This window comes from Rana temporaria, chromosome 9 (assembly GCF_905171775.1).
Source record: "Rana temporaria chromosome 9, aRanTem1.1, whole genome shotgun sequence".
Lineage (NCBI taxonomy): Eukaryota > Metazoa > Chordata > Amphibia > Anura > Ranidae > Rana > Rana temporaria.
In genome coordinates this window covers 45,093,176-45,112,532 of record NC_053497.1, presented here as the reverse complement: position 1 = coordinate 45,112,532, position 19,357 = coordinate 45,093,176, and the positions used below count along the sequence as shown (strand labels likewise).

The following is a 19,357-nucleotide window of genomic DNA, read 5'->3' as shown; positions in this document are numbered from 1 at the left end:
CCTGTGCATGTCCCCAAATCTTTTCACATTGCTACCACAGCCTGCAATCTTTCACATTGCTAGAAGTCTATCAAGGGGTGTTTTTTTTTTTTTTTTTTTTTTTTACTTTTTAAAGGGTTTGTAAAGGTAAATATTTTTTTCCCTAAATAGCTTCCTTTACCTTAGTGCAGTCCTCCTTCACTTACCTCATCCTTCGATTTTGCTTTTAAATGTCCTTATTTCTTCTGAGAAATCCTCACTTCCTGTTCTTCTGACTGTAACTCGCCTCTTGAGGGGGGAGGGGGCGAGCAGGAGTGTCAGGATGCCCACTAACACACAGCTCCTTTCTCTATCTGCAAAGTAGAGAGCGTCCTGCTCGCCCCCTCCCCTCCTCAAGAGGCTTTCTCCACAACAGGGAGAAAGCCTTGCATTACTGTGTGTAGTTACAGACAGAAGAACAGGAAGTGAGGATTTCTCAGAAGAAATAAGGACATTTAAAAGCAAAATGGAAGGATGAGGTAAGTGAAGGAGGACTGCACTAAGGTAAAGGAAGCTATTTAGGGGGGAAAAAATGTTACATTTACAAACCCTTTAAGGCATTGCATTGCTAATGCAATATGATTGCACAATTGTGTGTTTTTGTAATTTTTTTTATTTTTTTGTCAACTTGTTTGACATGTACCACTAGTGGTGCTCAGCAGCATTGTACTCACCAGATATTGGGTTTCTGTACAGTGAGGCCTATTTGCATAGTCTACCAATTCAATTCCATCCAATTTTTATTTGTTTTGACAAAGAGTGAATAGGAGGAGACAAGTGTCCATCCTTCTTTTTTTTTTTTTTTTTTCTCTTCTTTAATTTTTAGCTTTTAGGGCCGTTTGGTTATTGGCTCTCTTTAAAGCGGAGTTCCAGGCTTTTAGGTTTATTAAAAGTCAGCAGCTACAAAAAGTGTATCTTCTGACTTTAATAAACAGACACTTACCTGTTCCACGGTCCAGTAATGCAGCCGAACGGAGCGTTGCTCCTCTCCCCCTCCTTTCTGCCGGTGCCTCCATTGCCGCTCTGCGCACTGGGCCGTGACAGCTTTCGGCTTCACGGCTGGGCACGCACGGCGCATGCGCAAGTCTCGCTGCACTCCCGGAGTGGCGATCTGTCACGTGTCCCAGGAGATTGCCTAGAGGGAGGGGCCGCTTAAGGCGAGAGGAGTCGCCGCCTGGGTGTAAGGAGGAAGTGAGACAGAAAGTTCCACTCCTAAGCCCCCCCAAACAAAATTACATGTAAGAGGGCGAGGAGTACTTAAAGCGGAAGTTCCACTTTTGGGTGGAACTTCGCTTTATGGGCATTTTTTTTTTGAAGATGCAGAAAAGATGAGGAATCTTCAGAATTTAGGAAGGTAAGTGATTTTGTGAGCACGGTTCTGATCTAGGCTCAGTATGATTATTCAGTGTATAAAGCAGTGCTGTAACAATGTGAATGGGTGAGACACAGTGTAAGGTCATGGCCCAGGTGAACAATTCAGCGGCCCCTGTGATACACGACTGATCGGTGTCTGGGAAACATGTACGTATATTAAGTGTCATTTTTGTGTTTTTGCTTAGTTCTGGTTGATTGTAATGGTGTACAAAGAGAGCTCTGACCTAACACGTGAACTGCAATAAATGGGTCTGTGTTGTGCAATGATCTTTGCGTGTTCCCTGTATCTGCAGGCATTGTAAGATGTTGAGCATCAAACCCCTTCAAACGTACCTGTCCTCGAATTGCAGTCCCCACTCACTCACTGTCCACTCCTGACAATCTTACTCCAGTCACAACTTTTTTTGTTTGGTAAAGTAGGGAAGGGTTAGAACCTCTATCAGGTTTTTCTTGTTTATGTTCCCGCTTCAAGACTCGGTGAAGTCAGATAAAATCTTACACTTTTTCTATTTACCAACAGGACAAGTGGAGTCTTTTTGGGAGATTTCCTCTTTCTATCTGTTCTGCTGGAAACCTGTCAACAATGGAGTTTCTCACTTTAATTCCTAGTGTCTGCGGTTACCAAGACAGACTATAGGGGGAATATCCCAACTAGGAACACAAAGCAATAAAAGCTTGATGTTTTAATCCTTCACCATATTGAAAATAAAAAATTATCAAATTTAGAGTACCACTGACCTGTAAATGGTTAAAAGCTGTTGTGCAGAGCTAAACTTTTCTGCAGGAACTGGGGTTGCAGGGTCCCTCAAGTGGCTGGTCACATGATCTTTGCTGAATTAGTCACATGGTCTGCCATATTGCTTTAGGGTACCAGGGTTCAGGCATAGCTAGCCACTGCCAGTCAGTGGCTGTGCATCAGCATTGAACCTTCCCTTTAGTAGTGATCATAAGACATTATTCACATGACTGACTGCTAGAGGATCTTGCAACCTTGATTTCTTCAGGAGAGATGTGTTTCACAAATTACTTCCATTGAGTGTAAAATACAGTAGGATTGTCAGAGGTGTTGGATGTTGCTTTAAGATAAGTCCACTTGAAATGGGATTTCTAGTTTAGATGGCATTACTGCCTTTTTGGGACACATCCATGTAGTAGATACTTTTTCTACTGCTTATAGGTCTCTGCAGGTTGAAATTTAGTTACTGATCTTGCAAAGCTCTGCCATAGTATCTTATGGATGCATTCTAATTCCAGAATTCTTAATACTGTGTGTCTACTTGCCTCAGTACAGTTTAAAAAAAATTATAAGTGGACTTTGTCAAACAACCCTATTGGCTGTCTCCCTTATGTTATCAATACCCTTGTCTTTCATATCACAGAGATCAGTGTGAGCCCCTAATTGTTCTTATTCTCCCATACACCCCAGCACCGCTCCTTTGTTTATCCTCTTATTCCATTTTATCCACCCTCTGCAGTCTACCTGGCTCCTTGATTCATGCTGCTTTTTGTGCCATATATTATAATTTCTCCCTTTCCCCATTTCCGGTCCCTCATCTACGCCTCGTGGTTGATTTTTGCCGCTATGTTTTGCGCCATTGTGTCTTGGCTTCATCATCGCACACACAGAAGAGATAGAAGGTAAGTTATCATGCTATGTGCACCAACCCGTCTTAGGTGAAGTATAATTGTAAGTTTCAAGAAGTTATCTTTTTTACCAATAGATTATTAATAAAGGTCTTGTAGATTATTGCTCCTTCCTTTCAAAATCTGGGCTATGTGCCATCTGCCGTAAGTGAGCTGCCCTTCCTGGGTCGGCATACACCGTATTGTTTCTCTTGATGAGAACTTGGACAGCTGCTAAGTTGTAGAGAGTCCAGATATAATATGAATGCACCATACAGTAATCAGGTTTTTTTTTATCTGAGGTAACAAGGGAAGGGCTTAAGAGACAAGACTCCTATAGTGGGTTTTGAAGCATTGTTGGCCTTTTTTGCTCAATAAATTCCAAACCATGTAATCATTTGGCCAATTTTTTATTTGAAAACGTTAAAGTGCAAGGTGGGAGAATTCTGGCATCACACACTTTGCAGACCATATAAATAAATAAAAAAAAAAGACCCCAATACTGCATTTCTGGGTTCACTCTATGTTCAACATATCTCTGGCAGATGAGCACGTTCTCTGCTGTTAGAGGGGAAGAGAACAGTCTCCCTCTTTGGCAACAGACTGATTTCCTGAAAAGGAAATGGAATAGCTCCTAAGGGTATAGGGCAGTCCCTTTATATGTTATGTAGCCTGCTTCTTGAGGTGCCTCATTGCCCCTAATTGTGCTGGATAAATACAGGTTTAGAGGGAGGAGGGAACCAAACCATTTATTGCATTCTGTAGTTAGTGCAAGTGTGCCCACACTATGGATATTGGATTTAGATATTCCTAACAAACCATAAGCTATTAAAACAAGCCATCATCGACCCCTATAGCTGCTTGCAATGTGAAAGAATTCTAATAAGATCCTCTGAGATAACAAAAAAAACTCAGTTTTCAACAGCTTGGAAACATCTGCAGTGTTAAAGAACAGCCTGCAAAATTCCTGGTAGGGCCGAAACTAATCGATTATGAAATTTATCGATTATCATTTTCATAATCGATTAATCGGCCAGTAACATTATGGGGTTAAAAAAAATAGCCCTTTATAGTACAAAAAGAGCAAATCTCTACTGTAAATATTACTTTCACTGTCCCACAGTAAAAAATGAACCCCTTACAGTAGCAATTATTTGCTCTTTTTGTACTAATTTTAGTTTTTTTAACCCCATTATGTTACTAAACATCTCAGGCCTGGGTCACACCTCTGTGCTTTTTGCAGAAACACACTGCGTTCATTTACATGGTTTCACATCCATGATTTTTTCAGCTGCTGTGTATTTGAAAAGGGCAAGGACCTTTTTTTTTTTTTTTGTAACGCAAAACGGTGCTATTTTTGTTTTTTTGGTTCAATATACTTCAATGGAGAAGCTGCAGAAAAACATTTTTGTGGCAATTTGTGTTTTCTAATCTGCCCAACAACAAATTGGCCCAAAAAAATAAATGCAAATCGCAGCAATTTTCTTTTTTTTTTAAGGTTATTAACCGATTATTCGATTAATCGAAACAATAAATCGGCCAACTAATCGATTATGAAAATAATTGTTAGTTGCAGCCCTAATCCCTGGTACAATATGAAAGGATTCGGAAATCTTAAAGGGGTTGTAAAGGTTCGCTTTTTATTTTCTAAATGGGTTCCTTTAAGCTAGTCACGTGTATTGTTGGTTCGCTTACGTTTTCCTTAAATTTCCCTTCTAAATCTTTTTTTTTTCTTTGTCTGAATTTCTCGCTTCCTGTTTTTCCTCAGTAAGCTTGCCCCCATCATCCGAGCCATTCTGGCTGGGGGTTAGTCAGCCAGAACAGCTTACTGAGGAGGAACAGGAAGTGAGAATTTCAGACAAAAAAAAAACATTTAGAAGGGAAATGGAAGGAAAAGGTAAGTGAACCAACAATGCACTAGCTTAAAGGAATCTATTTAGAAAAAAACTAACCTTTACAACCCCTTTTAACTACGATTTTACTGCTTCTTTCATGAACTTTGAAGATAAATATTTTCACAATGTCTGGCTACTGATGTGAATTATGTCTTGTTTTAAAGTGCTTTTAAAGATTATTCAAAGTATGAATAGTAAATATTACAATGTGCATAGTCTGGGCACAGGTTAACTTTAAAGTGTATTTAAACACAAGAACAAAACTTGTATGTTCTGTAGCCTGCCAATCATCCTGTGGTGGCAGCTTTATTTTCTTTTTCAAGGCTAAGGCCCCTTTCACACGGGCGGACCACTCGGGTCCTCCTGTCAGTTTTTTAGGCGGACCTGAACGGAAGCTCCATGCAGGTCTATGGAGCGACGGATGTCAGAGGTGACATGTCTGCTGACATCCGCTCCGATCCGCTGAATCCAGACGGATGGAAGCCCTATTTTCCATCCGTCGTCTGGATAAAAACAGACAGGCGGTCCGTTTTTCATCGGATCTCCCATAGAGGAGAGCGGCGCTCTGACACAGTGAGCAGAGATGTACCTGTCATCCGCGGGCTCAGCAGGGATCAACGGAGCGATGCCCACTGAGCAAGCGGAGTCTGTAATAACGGACAGCCCCGTGTGAAAGGGACCCAAGTGCTCTTTTTGCAAATACAAAAAACATCTGTTGCTCCATGAGAAATCCAATGTCCTTGTAACTTTCTGTGCACTGAACTGAGCTCTTAAACAATGTTATCAAATCTCAACCTTATGTTATGGAGGAGATTGGAGGTGTCCTGTAGTCCTAACTCTTTTAGAGGATCAGGATGGCAACACTTCTTTTTCATAGAAACGGTAGTCCCCCTAGGACAGTGATGGCGAACCTTGGCACCCCAGCTGTTTTGGAACTACATTTCCCATGATGCTCAACTACACTGCAGAGTGCAAGAGCATCATGGGAAATGTAGTTCCAAAACATCTGGGGTGCCAAGGTTCGCCATCACTGCCCTAGGATAAGAAGTGTGTTCATGGCAGAATCACAAGCTGAAAGAAGAGGGGTCAAAATTTTAAAAAGGAAACTAATGCAGCCACCACAATAAGGACTGATAGGCTACATTATATTCAGTTTTTGCACTTGGGTTTGGAACTCTTTAAAAGGACCCCATTAATAACATTTTGTTTGTAGTAAAGCTTGACAGTAATGTTATTTATTATACAGGATTTATATAGCGCCAACAGTTTGCGCAGCACTTTACAACATGAGGGCAGACAGTACAGTTACAATACAATTCAGTACAGGAAGAATCAGAGGGCCCCGCTCGTTAGAGCTCACAATCTAGAAAAAGGTCTTTAAGACTGCAATAGTGAGTTCTCCACATTGGCCAAGTTAAAACTGAGCAGAAAGCAGGCTGTTAAAGACCAGTGGCATATTGAACCGTGCCATACTCCACCCACAACTCTAAAAACTTGAGTTTAGATGTCCTTGGCATTGTTTCTTATGTCGTTTTATCTGATACTGACCAGATGAAACGGTTTATTAGAAATGTAAGCTAGGCCTGTCTGACCTCTCCCCATCGGCTTGCTAGACGCATGCTCAGATAAAGAATAGATCAGTTCCACTAGGGTTATATGACATTATGTTTTTCCCCTAGCATCAAATATCGACAATGTTGTACTCGATGAGGATCGCTCGGGGGCCAGGCGCCTGCAGAATTTGTGGCGGTAAGTGGTTTGAGATGCAAGCCTAGAGGTTTAGTGCTGAATGATGGTGTCCCTCACCCTCTGCTGCAGATCAGACATCGCTTTTTTATTTTCACAGAGACCAGAGAGAGGAGGAGCTGGGGGAATATTACATGAAGAAATACGCCAAGTCATCTGTCGGCGAGCAGTAAGTACAACACTTTTTTGTTTTCTATTGGCCATATTATGTCTCTGCCTCTGGTGAACTTCTAACGCTTTTTTGTATTTTTTTTGTCCTCTTAGTATATACGGAGGGTCTGATGAGCTGTCAGATGACATCACTCAGCAACAACTGCTTCCTGGAGTCAAGTAAGGATAATTTTCCCAAACTTCTGATTTTCAGTTTTACCTACCCAGAGTCTTAGGCTGGCTTCACATATGTGTTGTGGTAACTTACAGCTTTTGCCACACATTACCCCAAATCAAAATGCCAATCTATATATATATATATATATATATATATATATATATATATATATATATATATATATATATATATATATATATATATATATATATATATATATATATATATAAAAGATTTGCCGAAGATCTGCTCGTGTCCCTTTTTTCTTATGTCTCCCTTCAATGCTTTAGTGATCTTTTTTACATTTTACCCATAGTCAAGTATTTTCTCACAATCGTACGCTTGTTTACTTTTTGTAGAGATCCAAATCTGTGGACGGTGAAATGTAAGGTCAGTGTCGCATCACAATGTTCAGATAGGAAAGAGCAGAGGAAGTGACCATGTGCTTTTATTCATTAGCATTTCTTTTTGTCACTATAGATAGGAGAAGAACGTGCCACAGCAATTGCCCTGATGAGGAAATACATTGCATATCAGTTCACAGACGCAGTAAGCAGTTCAATCTTTTTCAATGCATGTTTGTATCGTCTTTCCAGCCTGCTATATCCCAACTCCTGTTATCTTGGTATTCGCTTTCCACCTTTAAGCAACACTGACTGTGTTAGAAATCGTGTGTGTCCAGCTGAATTTGCTCGGTTTCAAACCGGCAATGCAGTCCGACTTCAGGGGTGATTTGACAGACATCTGTGTGGATTCCTGCACAGATGTCTATACAAATCGTCCCCTGAAGTCATCAAGAGTAGTACATTAACTACCTTTGGGATTCGGTGTGGCCCCGCTCCGATTTGGACGGTGCCATTGCCGGCAATAACCGCCGATTTGGCTTTGTGATTTTGACATGCCAAATCGCCCCAATGTAAACCTGTGCTTGGTTATCCAAATCCCACCTCCTGTTATCGTGGTATTCTGTGTCCACCCATTTATCCACCCACCTTGTAAATGTCTTTTACGGTAGGGACACGCAGGAAACAATTGTCTCCCATTCACACTGCAACATAGCCTAGCACTCCACTGCAGCGCAAACATGCTGCATTTTAGCGCAGGGCACCGGCCTAATTTGCACTGCAATGTCGGGCAGCGCATTGCGCCACCCGATATTGCAGTGAATGAAGTGTACGTTTTGTACACTTTAAATAAAGTTGGTACAAAACAAGAAAAAAAGCAGTGCAATGAAATAATGCATCACACTGTCCCCTAGCATAGCGGAAATGCAGAGCGACCAGGGTGGTGAATCTCTCCAGTTGCTCAGCGATTTCACTGAGGGGCAGTGTGAATTATCCCTTTTTTTTTTTTCTGAAAGTGTTCTGTACAATTATTGGATTAGGCTTTCATGCCATCTATCTCTGTTTACTGTCCAGCTTCTGTTCTCATTCCATCTTTGCTGTCTTTTGTTTAACAGCCTCTTCAGATAAAAGCTGTGGTTGCCCCAGAACATGTCAAAGGCTACATCTACATTGAGGCCTTCAAGCAAACTCATGTCAAGCAAGCCATTGAAGGAGTTGGTAACCTGCGCATGGGCTTCTGGAACCAGCAGATGGTGCCTATCAAGGAAATGACTGATGTCTTAAAAGTGGTGAAAGAGGTTACCAATCTTAAGCCCAAGTCTTGGGTCCGGCTAAAAAGAGGCATCTACAAGGATGATATTGCACAGGTGAATATAAAAATGTGTCTTAAAGACTGTCTCAATGTCTGAACAGAAATGTCTAATCTGTTGGCACTGCAAATTATTACATTCCCTTGTGGGTGGATTTCTCCAGAAATGGGGAACTTTCATTTGGATGACTCCATCCCCTTACCACACTTTTAGGAGTTATACACCTTTTTGATCTTCATGCCTAAACATTGCTTGCTTTTTTGGATACCTTTTTTATGCCCATGTCCAATAAGCGATCCTGTCCTGATTTAAAGTGGTTGTAAACCCTTACAGACCACTTAACACTACAGGTAAGCCTAGATTAAGGCTTGCCTGTAGGTGCAAGAAATATCTCCTTAACCCACACAGTTAAGGAAATATTTACAGAAAAGCCTGCACCGATGTCTACAGCGCAGGCGCACTGAGCGTGCCGTCCCTGACGGCTCGCATGCGCAGGAGTGACGTCATCGCTGCTCCGTCCACTCACAGCGCCAGAGCAGCGATACCCGGAAGTCACTCCGGGTATCATGGCGGAGGAGAGGAACGAGGGTCGATGCGGGGGCTTCGAACTCAGGCAAGTAATTCATAATGAAGCTAGTATGCTATGCATACTAGCTCATTATGCCTTTTTCCTGCAGGTGTATTTTATTTTTTTATTTTTTTTTTAACTTTCAGAGGGTTTACTTCCTTTTTTAAGACTCATAAGTCACATGATTGCTTAATGACTAAGTTCACTTTTAGAACATATTACATTTTCCACTTTAGGGAGAAACATGTAACATGTTCCAGCATCTCCACAACCCCCCTTGACCCCGCCCATGCAACCCAGTCCTTCATTCTGTTTCTTGTGAATTAAAGTACGATCATGGCTTGTAGTTCCCAATGAGCTAGGAGGCTGCTGGGGAACACTCTCGTAGTCCATTGATTTTCCTGCTCTCAGGTAACTGCCTGCCTGTACGAGGAATGAGCTGACCGCTATGCCGTGAGTCTGCAGGAGCCTAAAATTGCACCCACAATCTTCTGATCGTGGGTGCAATGCTCTGCAGGCTCCTGGGGGGGGGGGGGGGGACTAAATGCACTTTTTTTTGGGGGGAGGTGCATTTATTTATTTCAAAGGTGAACTTTTCCTTTTGGCTGACCACTTACCTTTCGCCACTGAGTTGCTTCCACACTGGTAAGATGTTACTCTTTTTCTATTTGCTCACTTGTGAGTCAGATTTGGCAATGTTCATGGCCGGTAAGGGAGCTATTTAGAGAAAGTGCAAACCTCAGAATTGCCTATTTGATATGGCCCTAAGGGACTGGAATTTGTGTCTTGCTTTTACAGGTTGATTACGTAGAGCCCAGCCAGAATACAATTTCTCTGAAAATGATTCCTCGGATTGACTATGAACGCATTAAAGCACGTATGAGTCTGGTAAGATACGTTCCTTTTTCTTTTCTTTGCGAATAGGTATTTTAGTTTGAAATGTTTGTTTCTAGATGTTTGACATGGCTCTGTATAGGTTTTTATTTTAACTGATAATGTCCTAAAAGTCATTTGGAATAAAATACCTATTCTGAGACATTAGGGCGTGCTTGCAAAATTTGTGAATTCATAGAAATAATAGTTTTACATTTAAACTATTCATATTTGGCCTACCCAGAAATTGTTTTATTGCATACATTTTTTTTTTTCTAGAGCCTAGCTGTAAAATCTCTGCATCAATTTTCTACTTCATCCACTGGGTGCAGCTTGTATAAGCAGATGTCATGGAGTCATGTTGCACCATGGAGAAAGCTGAAAAAGCATTGAGATTTCAGACTCTGCTCCTTTAGGATGATAACTCTGGGCGATCTTGCTGCTGAAGTCCCAGTGAGATCCAAGAAAATAGCAGAGCTCAACACCACAAATGTTCACCCATGACTAAAAATATTAGTGTTAGGTGGACATTTGCGGTTCGTTAACATTTATTGCTTATATTCATTCTTCGATGATGACAATTTAGTACACTGTAGAACACTTAGTTTTGTTTTTTTTACCCCTTTTTGGGATAGTTTGAATCTTTATTGGGGTTTTGCTTTCTCTCCCGCTGCTGTAGAAATAAGTGTGTGGGTTTTTCCTGTAGGGAGGCAGCAATGAAAGGCTAATTGAGGTTCTAGACTTTCTATTGCTTTGCTTGGAGGGGATGGCACTTTGTCACTTTTTCATCCTGCTTTACAGAAAGATTGGTTTGCTAAGAAGAGGAGGTTCCGAAGGCCTCCACAGAGACTGTTCGATCCAGAGAAGATCAGGTGAGACTTACCTTTTTATAATGGTAGATTATGTACTGTTAATCTGTAATGGCATTTATACATAATTGCTTGTTTGACAGATCCCTGGGAGGAGATGTTTCCTCGGATGGAGATTTCCTTATTTTTGAGGGAAATCGTTACAGTCGTAAAGGTTTTCTCTTCAAGAGCTTCGCAATGTCTGCTGTGGTAGGTTATTTGTTTAACTTTGATAAGTCCTCTTGATTGCCCAGTTTGTCAGATATATTGCAAAAACTGCTGCCCTGTGGTAGACACTGTTGGATTTCCATTACTTCAGCCTCTAACCATTCCACTTTTGACACCAGTGTTATTTTTGACATCGGATTTCAATTTGGGTTTAGTTGATTTTAGTCATCTGAATTGTTTTAGTCGACTAAAATTTCCAATATATTTAGTTGACTAAAATCAAATGGGTTTAGTTAAATTGTAATGCATTTTTCTAGAATTGCCAAACTCATTATATACTCCTGGAGTAAAAATCTAATAACATGTGATTATTTATGGTATTAAGGTTTGATCATGCACTACAGACCTAGATTTAGCTGTTGTGATATACAACGTCTTGATAAATAAAGCCAAGTTTCATAAACGGACAAAAATATAGCTTTTTCACAAACCGAAGTGCAGCTTAAAAATATACAAAACCCCAAAAAACTGTAAACTCTATTGGCTGTTATGCAATTGCACGTATTACCTGATAATATTACTAACGTTAAATATTAAAGTGGTTCTAAAGCTTTAAGGTTCTTCCAACCATCTGTCCCAGTTTTTATGGGATTTATTTGGACAGCCCCTATGCATATATAATACCTTTTTTATAGAGTAGGGTGAAATAATAGCCCCAATCCACTGTTTGGAGGTCGGAGATGATTCCTTAATCCAGGTTCTAGCAATTTGCATTCTAGCCGTATACAACGATGCCTGTAAAAAAGTTATTTAAGTATTTGTCCTTCTCCGAGGTGGGGAGAGGAGGCCTAGTATGCATCATCGAGGGCATATGGTCAGAGGGGAACCCATTCATTCTTGCCAGTTTAGTTTTATTTTAGTCATCTGATATAATATTTTTTATTTTATTTTTTTGTCATATTTCAATAAACTAAAATAGTGTTAATTTAGTTGACAAATGTTTAGTCGACAATAATGACACGCAGCAAAATACTTTGATCAGAAGGTCCCTTTCCTCTTTAGCTCTTTTCTGTGTTGGGTTGTCCTTACGGATGCAGAGATCTCTGCTTCAGTACACTGCCCCCTAACACCATGGTGTCACCCTGTGCTCACAGTATATCCTTGGGCCCCTTTCACACTGGGCGTGGGAGATGCGCTGGCGGTATAGTGTCACTATTTTTAGCGCCGCTACACCGTCATTTTTGACACGATATTCGGCCGCTAGCGGTGCGGTTTTAATCCCTGCTAGTAGCCTAGAAAGGGTTAAAACTGCCCGCAAACAGCTGCTACAGCAGGGGTTTGCGGGCGGTATAGCCGCGCTGTCCCATTGATTTCAATGGGCAGCAGTGGTAAAGGAGCGGTAAACACACTGGTCTTTCACCGCTCCAAAGATGCGGCTAGCAGGACTTTTGAAGCGGTCCTGCTAGCGCACCGCTTCAGTGTGAAAGCCTTGGGGCTTTCACACTGAAGACTGCAGGGCAGGATTTTTCAGGTATTATTTAGGCGCTATTTTTAGCACTAAAACGCCTTGGCTTGGTGTGAAAGGGGACTTAGTCTTTTACCAGAGAGACTGAGGCCCCGTACACACGACAGAGTTTCTCGGCAGAATTCACCGAGAAACTCGGTCAAAACCCGGATTCTGCCGAGAAACTCTGTCGTCTGTACAGTTTTGGCTCGATGGAGCCGCCGAGGAGCTCGACGAGAAAATAGAGAACATGTTCTCTATTTTCTCGTTGTTCTATGGGAGAAGGCGGCCCGCCGAGCTCCTCGGCGGCTTCATCCCAGAACTCGACGAGGAACTCGACGTGCTTGGCACGTCGAGTTCCTCGGCCGTGTGTACGGGGCCTAAGAACGTCTTGTGCACTGTGTACAACAGATCCTGATTTGAAGTTGAATATTGCATTGGGATTTCGACTGTTGTTGGATCGTAAACCTAAAAAGGTGGTAAATCCGGACCTAATTTCAGGCACCTCACACAATCAATAATTTCAGGTGGGCTTACATCACCCAAGTCCCTGAACCACATCTTGTTACTATTTTAAGAGCTCCTATAGATGGGATTTGCTTCCTGAATTGAGTTTGCAGCATGCGTGAACAGCTAGTCTGCAAGTTTCACTTTACTTTAATTGTGTAGTGTGGATGCCCTTTCCAAGACTGCATTTTGACCTGCTTTGCTTTTACATTCTTTGCAAAGTGAAAGCAAAGCAGGTCAAACACAGCTCCTTCTAATTCGATCTACACAAACTTTTATGTGTTATGCACAAAATACTTAAATATGCATTCTCTCTCTTGCCTCTGCAGATTACCGATGGAGTGAAACCAACTCTTTCTGAATTGGAGAAATTTGAAGATCAGCCAGAAGGGGTTGACCTGGAGGTGGTAACTGAAACAGCAGGTACTACAGGGTTATAGATCTGCCCAACTATTCTACCACCCCCACCCTCTGTTTTGCTTTTGAGAACTGCAATTTTTTATTTTCTTCTATTTTATTAAAAAGTAGCTTGCAAAGTTATATCATAGAAAGCTTTCTTGATTAATGCATACTCCCTAGGCTGAGTTGCAGTTGACTGAGAGGGCACATGCACATCTATAATGGTGGTATGCCTTAATTTTATATAAGCTCCTTCTACCATCAGTACATTTTTGCATTTGCACATTCTATTAGATGCTCCAAATTTATGTGTATAGTTCTAAGGATTATTGTTTAGGATATTGAATCAGCTATATATAAGAAATATATCTGTTTACCTTTTAATTTGTGACACGAGTGCAAACATCTTTCATATCAGAGAGAACACTGTTCTGTTCTAGTTTTTGGTTCCTTTACTATCCCTCCATCAGTTTTTGACCTGTTATCCTTCTTTCTTCCTCTTCCACCTTTCTCCTTCCCTGCTTGTAATTCAGCCACCAGTTCCCCACACATCGGCTGCACAATCAATTTAAAGAGGATAGTGAGTCCTCAACATAGATAATCCAAAGACTTGCTCAGAAACTGAAAACATTCCACACATGGGCAATGTCCATCTATAGATGCTTAAAAAGAGCTGCATGCATTTTTTGTCAATGCAGTGTTTTTTTTTTTTTTATGTTTCCTAAATAATACTGCTTGTTATGTGCAGGAAAGGAACGTGAGCACAGCCTTCAGCCTGGTGACAATGTGGAGGTCTGCGAGGGAGAGTTGATCAACCTGCAGGGTAAAATTCTCAGTGTGGACGGAAACAAGATCACCATCCTGCCCAAACATGAGGATCTTAAGGTAACCTTGTCTTTTTTGTTTTGTTTTGTTTTTTGTTTTGTTTTTTGTTTTCAGAGAATATTGTGAACTGTTCATTTAACAGAATGGGTGGGATTCTAGCCACAGCTTTTTATCAGGTGTCTTATCTAAAACTTAAAGTATAACTAAAAACAGAATTTATTTTTTTATAACCCTACCTTACTTCTATCCAAAGTGGGGGTTGGGGGTTACCTTTTTAGTTCTACTTTAAAGGACACTTTTCATGAGAGGAACATGGAGACTGCCAATGCTGCTTTCCCGACTGTGTTTACCCTACTTGTCTTTACCCTCTTGCTTCAATACTTTGTGTATTTTACCTGGACTTTTGACTTTGCTTGTATGCAAATGTGTAAGGTACTAGTCATGACATCTGATATTTTGGGTGGATTGCCATTGGCAGCTCAATCCTACTCTGATTAGTTGAGCCTTTCTTTGTTACTCCTAGCATGTTCCTATTTAAAGCGGAAGTAAACCCATCGATTTAACCGTTTCAAAAAGCAGTTAGCAATCCCGGCATACCGGAAATGTAACTGTCACATTGGTTGTGCTCTCAACCAAACTGTCAAACCATCCAATGGCTGGTGTCATAACTGATCACATGTGCAGCACCATGGCAGTTGAAGATTAAACATAGGCCAAGATGGCAGCTTCCTTGACTGAAAATGAGGTGGGTTTACTTACACTTTAACTGAAGAGTACTGTTTATTGGGTTATTGCAAGTTGAACATTTTTGCACACAGGCTGCTGAGCTTGTTCAGTGCAAATGCCAGCATCTTTCTGCTAACTGGGAAGCCCAGGTACAGTCTCGAGGACATGATTGGCTGTATGCTGTTGTACTCTGGCATATGCAGGTTATAGCGTAAACACAAGTATAGCATATGCAAAAAGTACAACGTTGTTTTTTTTGTTTGTTGTTTTCTATTTTTGCATATGCCTGTACACTATACCCATGTTTATGATGGCACTGGAGTATACCTGAGTACAGCAGCACACAGCCATTCATGTCTATGGGAGGCTATAATGGGCTCAGCTGCTCATGTGCAAGAGGTCTTCAAGACAAGTAGATTCATTGACTAATAAACAGGCTTTATTTAGTATAAATTGTGATGCGGTGTTAATAGCGATTTAGCATATTCCTGAAATATGGCCAAAAATCCTGACTTGCATACCTATTCCGGGTTACAGATCCACTAAATAGTGAGGCAAAAAATAGGGTCACAACCTTTTAGTTGCATCTTCAAAAACAAGCCAGTTTTCAACCTTCCTTTACTGAACAGTTACTCTAAAATATCTTGCTTTTTTAGCCTAGGTTCACACTGAAGCAGTGTGGGAACCAGCCCAATTCCAGTGCTGGTTCCTGCATCACATCTCTCCTGCAGGCAGTTCACACTGCCCACTGCGAACCGCTGAAGGTATCAATACAATGTAAATGTCCCCCCCAGAACGGTTCACAGATTGCTGTGCGAACTGTGGATTCGTACAGGAATCGGCTTGCATGGGTGAGAATGCCCATGCAATTCTATTCCGGGGGGGGGTAGTGGGGTCGATGTCTGTGTTCGCTATAGTGTGAACCCAGGCTTAATGTATTTGTTTCTAGAACAGATTTGAATCTGTGGTTTTTACAGTACACTTTTATTTCAGTTGCAGTTGGCCCAATCTTTTCTCACTAAAATGTATTTAGTATTGTGTGATTCATATTCCTTTTTGTTTGTTCTCCATAACAGGACATGCTGGAGTTCCCAGCCAATGAGTTGAGGAAGTATTTTCGCATGGGGGACCACGTCAAGGTCATTGCTGGACGTTACGAAGGGGACACTGGGCTTGTTGTACGAGTCGAAGAAAATTTTGTCATCTTGTTCTCTGACCTCACAATGCATGAGGTGAGTTCTTCACATCAAGTCTATGGAAATACGTTGTACAGGAGGCCTAATGCTTTTTGATGTCATTCTGTACACGGTTGTTTTACTGTATTACTATGTTTGTGCTTTGCGTTGTCTATAGTACAATTGCTTTTCGGTTAAATAACAGAATGTTCTCTACCTCCATGCAGTGTCTGTTTGAAATATACCTGTCATGGCATGTTATGTCTCCATGATCAAGGGCAAACCATTTGAAAATCAATGTATAAAGTTAGACAGGAGCTTTCAGACCTCACCTGCACACATTTCCACTATACCACAGTCTTTCAGCAAAGCTGATACAATAAATAGAATCTTTCAGTTCACCCTCTGCTCCTCACTGCATTGCACTGTAATCATAGTGCATAGGTAGTCATGGCCACACCTCCTGTAGTCTTCTTGGATACGGTAGGTGCCATCAGTGTGTCTAGTCCTAAGAGTAAACATTGCATGCCAGAAATTTGAGTGCAATAGTGGCCGTACACGTCTCTCATTATAAGATGTGCATGTGCCATTCTGCTCCAACTACAGGATAGTGTGGCAGCTGTGTGATTTTTGACTTTGCAGACATGTGGAAAGGAAAAAAAATAGAATGTTTGTTTATGAAGCAGAGCAAGTAGATCCTGGGCAAATAGCCTGCTCTCTCCTTACTCTTGGTCACAAGAGCAAAAGTAAGTGCACCCCTGTGACCCACGAGAAGATTGGCCAAAACTTTTTTGTTTTGGCCATACTTCTCTTTTAGATGTATAAGATAGCTGATTGATTCAGTTTAAGTTTCTGTTCTGAACTTTTATTGCGTTGCTTTATTTTCAGTCCCTCTGTAAATTATAGTATTGCATTCTTTTCTCCATGTAGCTGAAGGTCCTCCCCCGAGATTTGCAGCTGTGCTCAGAGACGGCCTCTGGTGTGGATGTTGGGGGACAACATGAATGGGGAGAGCTGGTGCAACTTGATCCTCAGACAGTGGGAGTCATTGTACGCCTGGAAAGAGAGACTTTTCAGGTAAGTGTTCAGGGCAAAAAAGGATCTTCAGAGACCAGAGTAAAAAAAAGTGAAACTGCAATATTGGAAGGAACAAATCTGTATTCTCAGAACTATATTTCGCCATATCTTCTTCAAGCCAGGCTTAGAATTGCAGAATGAGGGTGAGCATATGATCTAAGTGATGTGGGTTGTATCTTTAGGAGACATTTTCTTAAAGTTGAACAGCATAACGTGTTTGGTACACTGGTTATTTTGTGTTTTGTTTCTCCATCTCTGAATTTGTTCAACATTTACTCCTAAATCTATCTCTCTTGACTTGTTCCAATTTTTTATATATTTGTTTCTACTAGTTGTACTAAGCACAATTTTTGTGACTGATCTCATAACATAACCCTTATCTATTTGTATAAAGCCACATTCAAACTTCTGCTTCTAGTGCTTAGAGAATTGTGCAGCAGGTGGCAATAGAGCTGCTTGGAGCATCCTCCACCAGAGAGGTCCCACCAAACACTTTGTCTGGCATGGTTCACGTTGGAGACGAGTGCAACTTGTTCTTTGACCAATCAAAAAATTCCTTTGGTTCTGGTATGGCTGAAACCTTGCACAAAAAAATCGCACAGCTCCCCCTTCTGAATCGTACCAGGCTACGTGCCCTCAACATATGGGGGGGGGGGGGTGTTGATAGAGACAAGGGCCTCTTCTGCTTATCGCTGCCTTTACTTTTCACAAGGGGACCCCCAGATCTTCCGCCACCCCTAAGTGAATTGGTATACCCTTACCCATTAACCCCCCAAAAAAGTGTAATGTAATAAAAACTTGACTATTTTTGACAAGTCCTTTATTAAAAACTACTGAAGTCCCCCCCCCCCCCCCCGTGGTAGCACCAACGTCAATCACAATGTCTTCCACCACCACTGAAAAAAACTGCTCTGGCTCCTGCCATTCTGTCTGCTTTGGTGTCTGATGGTTCTTGTGTAACTTTGGGGCGTGGCCATCTGGTGACCTGATCCGGACACCTTGTCCCCCTTGTGATGTCACGAAAACGATCATGCCCGTGGTGGCGGCGTCACAAGGGGTGGAGTCTCCGGTTGATGTCACCTGATGGCCACGCCCCATAGTTATATAGGAACTGTCAGACACCGGAGCTGACAGAATGGCGGGAGCAAGCATTGGAGGAGGAACTTTTGTTCCTGAAGCAGGTTGGCGGCGGAAGACATTGTGATTGATTTTAGAGCTACTATTAGGGATATTAGTCAATTTTAACTTTTATTTTTTATTTTTTTGCGCGAGTGGGTACTCATTCACATGGAGGGGGCGTGATCTTCCAGATCCAATAAGCCCCCCGCGCACAGATCCCCACAGCCCAGGGTTGTGGGGAAGTGGCCCCTTGTCTCCATCAACATGTTGAGGGAATGTGGTCTTGTTTGGGCTGCATGCTCGGATAAGGGCTTGGTATGGATTGGAGGGCGGGGGCCCATGCCGTTTTTGCTTTTTCCCAATACATGTTGCATTGCTAATATGGTCTCTGAGCACAAGTTAGATCAGTTAAGACTTCAATTAAATTCAATGGGCTGAAGTCAGACCAAAGTAGTGCAGGAATCTTTTTCAAAAGTCGGACCGACAAGTCGGACCAGTTGAGACGGCTCTTATAAGGAAACATTGATTTTTTTACATGTCATGCGACTTGTGCTGTCAAAGTCAGAGCGATTGTCTAACCAGTGTGAACCAGGCCTTAGTGTTTTCTTGTACCCCCCTAGAACACATTTCTTATTTTGCTTTGGGATTTGCCCCCAACGCCTCTTTCCAGTGTACACAGCTCACTCCCCAGTACATATGTAGCCTGTAGGTTCTGAGCGTCAACACACAGCTCACCTTGTCAGTATTCATCTCACCCATAAGATTTGAACTCCTGGGCACACAGCTAAAGTGGAATTACACTGCACCTAAGCGCCACAAATCCAAAACGCTATTTGATTCATTTTTAATATTCAAAGTAAACTCCCCCATCCTTCCATCTCTCTATGCTTTTTGTTGAGAAATCACTTTGTAAAACACCCCCTAGCATTT

General features: G+C 41.6%; 1 protein-coding gene across 3 annotated transcripts in view; it reads left to right on the top strand.

Moving 5' to 3' along the window:
- Positions 1-19,357, top strand: part of SUPT5H (SPT5 homolog, DSIF elongation factor subunit) — a 46,884-nt gene that overhangs the window by 12,973 nt on the left and 14,554 nt on the right. For 2 of the 3 annotated variants that reach the window (XM_040323355.1, XM_040323354.1), the window contains 13 exons: positions 6,590-6,659; positions 6,757-6,825; positions 6,921-6,986; positions 7,344-7,374; positions 7,465-7,533; positions 8,444-8,695; positions 10,005-10,094; positions 10,881-10,951; positions 11,032-11,137; positions 13,436-13,529; positions 14,254-14,390; positions 16,133-16,288; positions 17,162-17,308. In XM_040323355.1, the coding sequence (XP_040179289.1) occupies positions 6,590-6,659; positions 6,757-6,825; positions 6,921-6,986; positions 7,344-7,374; positions 7,465-7,533; positions 8,444-8,695; positions 10,005-10,094; positions 10,881-10,951; positions 11,032-11,137; positions 13,436-13,529; positions 14,254-14,390; positions 16,133-16,288; positions 17,162-17,308 (1,358 nt within the window). Of the gene's footprint in view, positions 1-3,018; positions 3,031-6,589; positions 6,660-6,756; positions 6,826-6,920; positions 6,987-7,343; positions 7,375-7,464; positions 7,534-8,443; positions 8,696-10,004; positions 10,095-10,880; positions 10,952-11,031; positions 11,138-13,435; positions 13,530-14,253; positions 14,391-16,132; positions 16,289-17,161; positions 17,309-19,357 lie in introns of all 3 variants that reach the window. The other variant, XM_040323353.1, reaches the window with a different exon arrangement.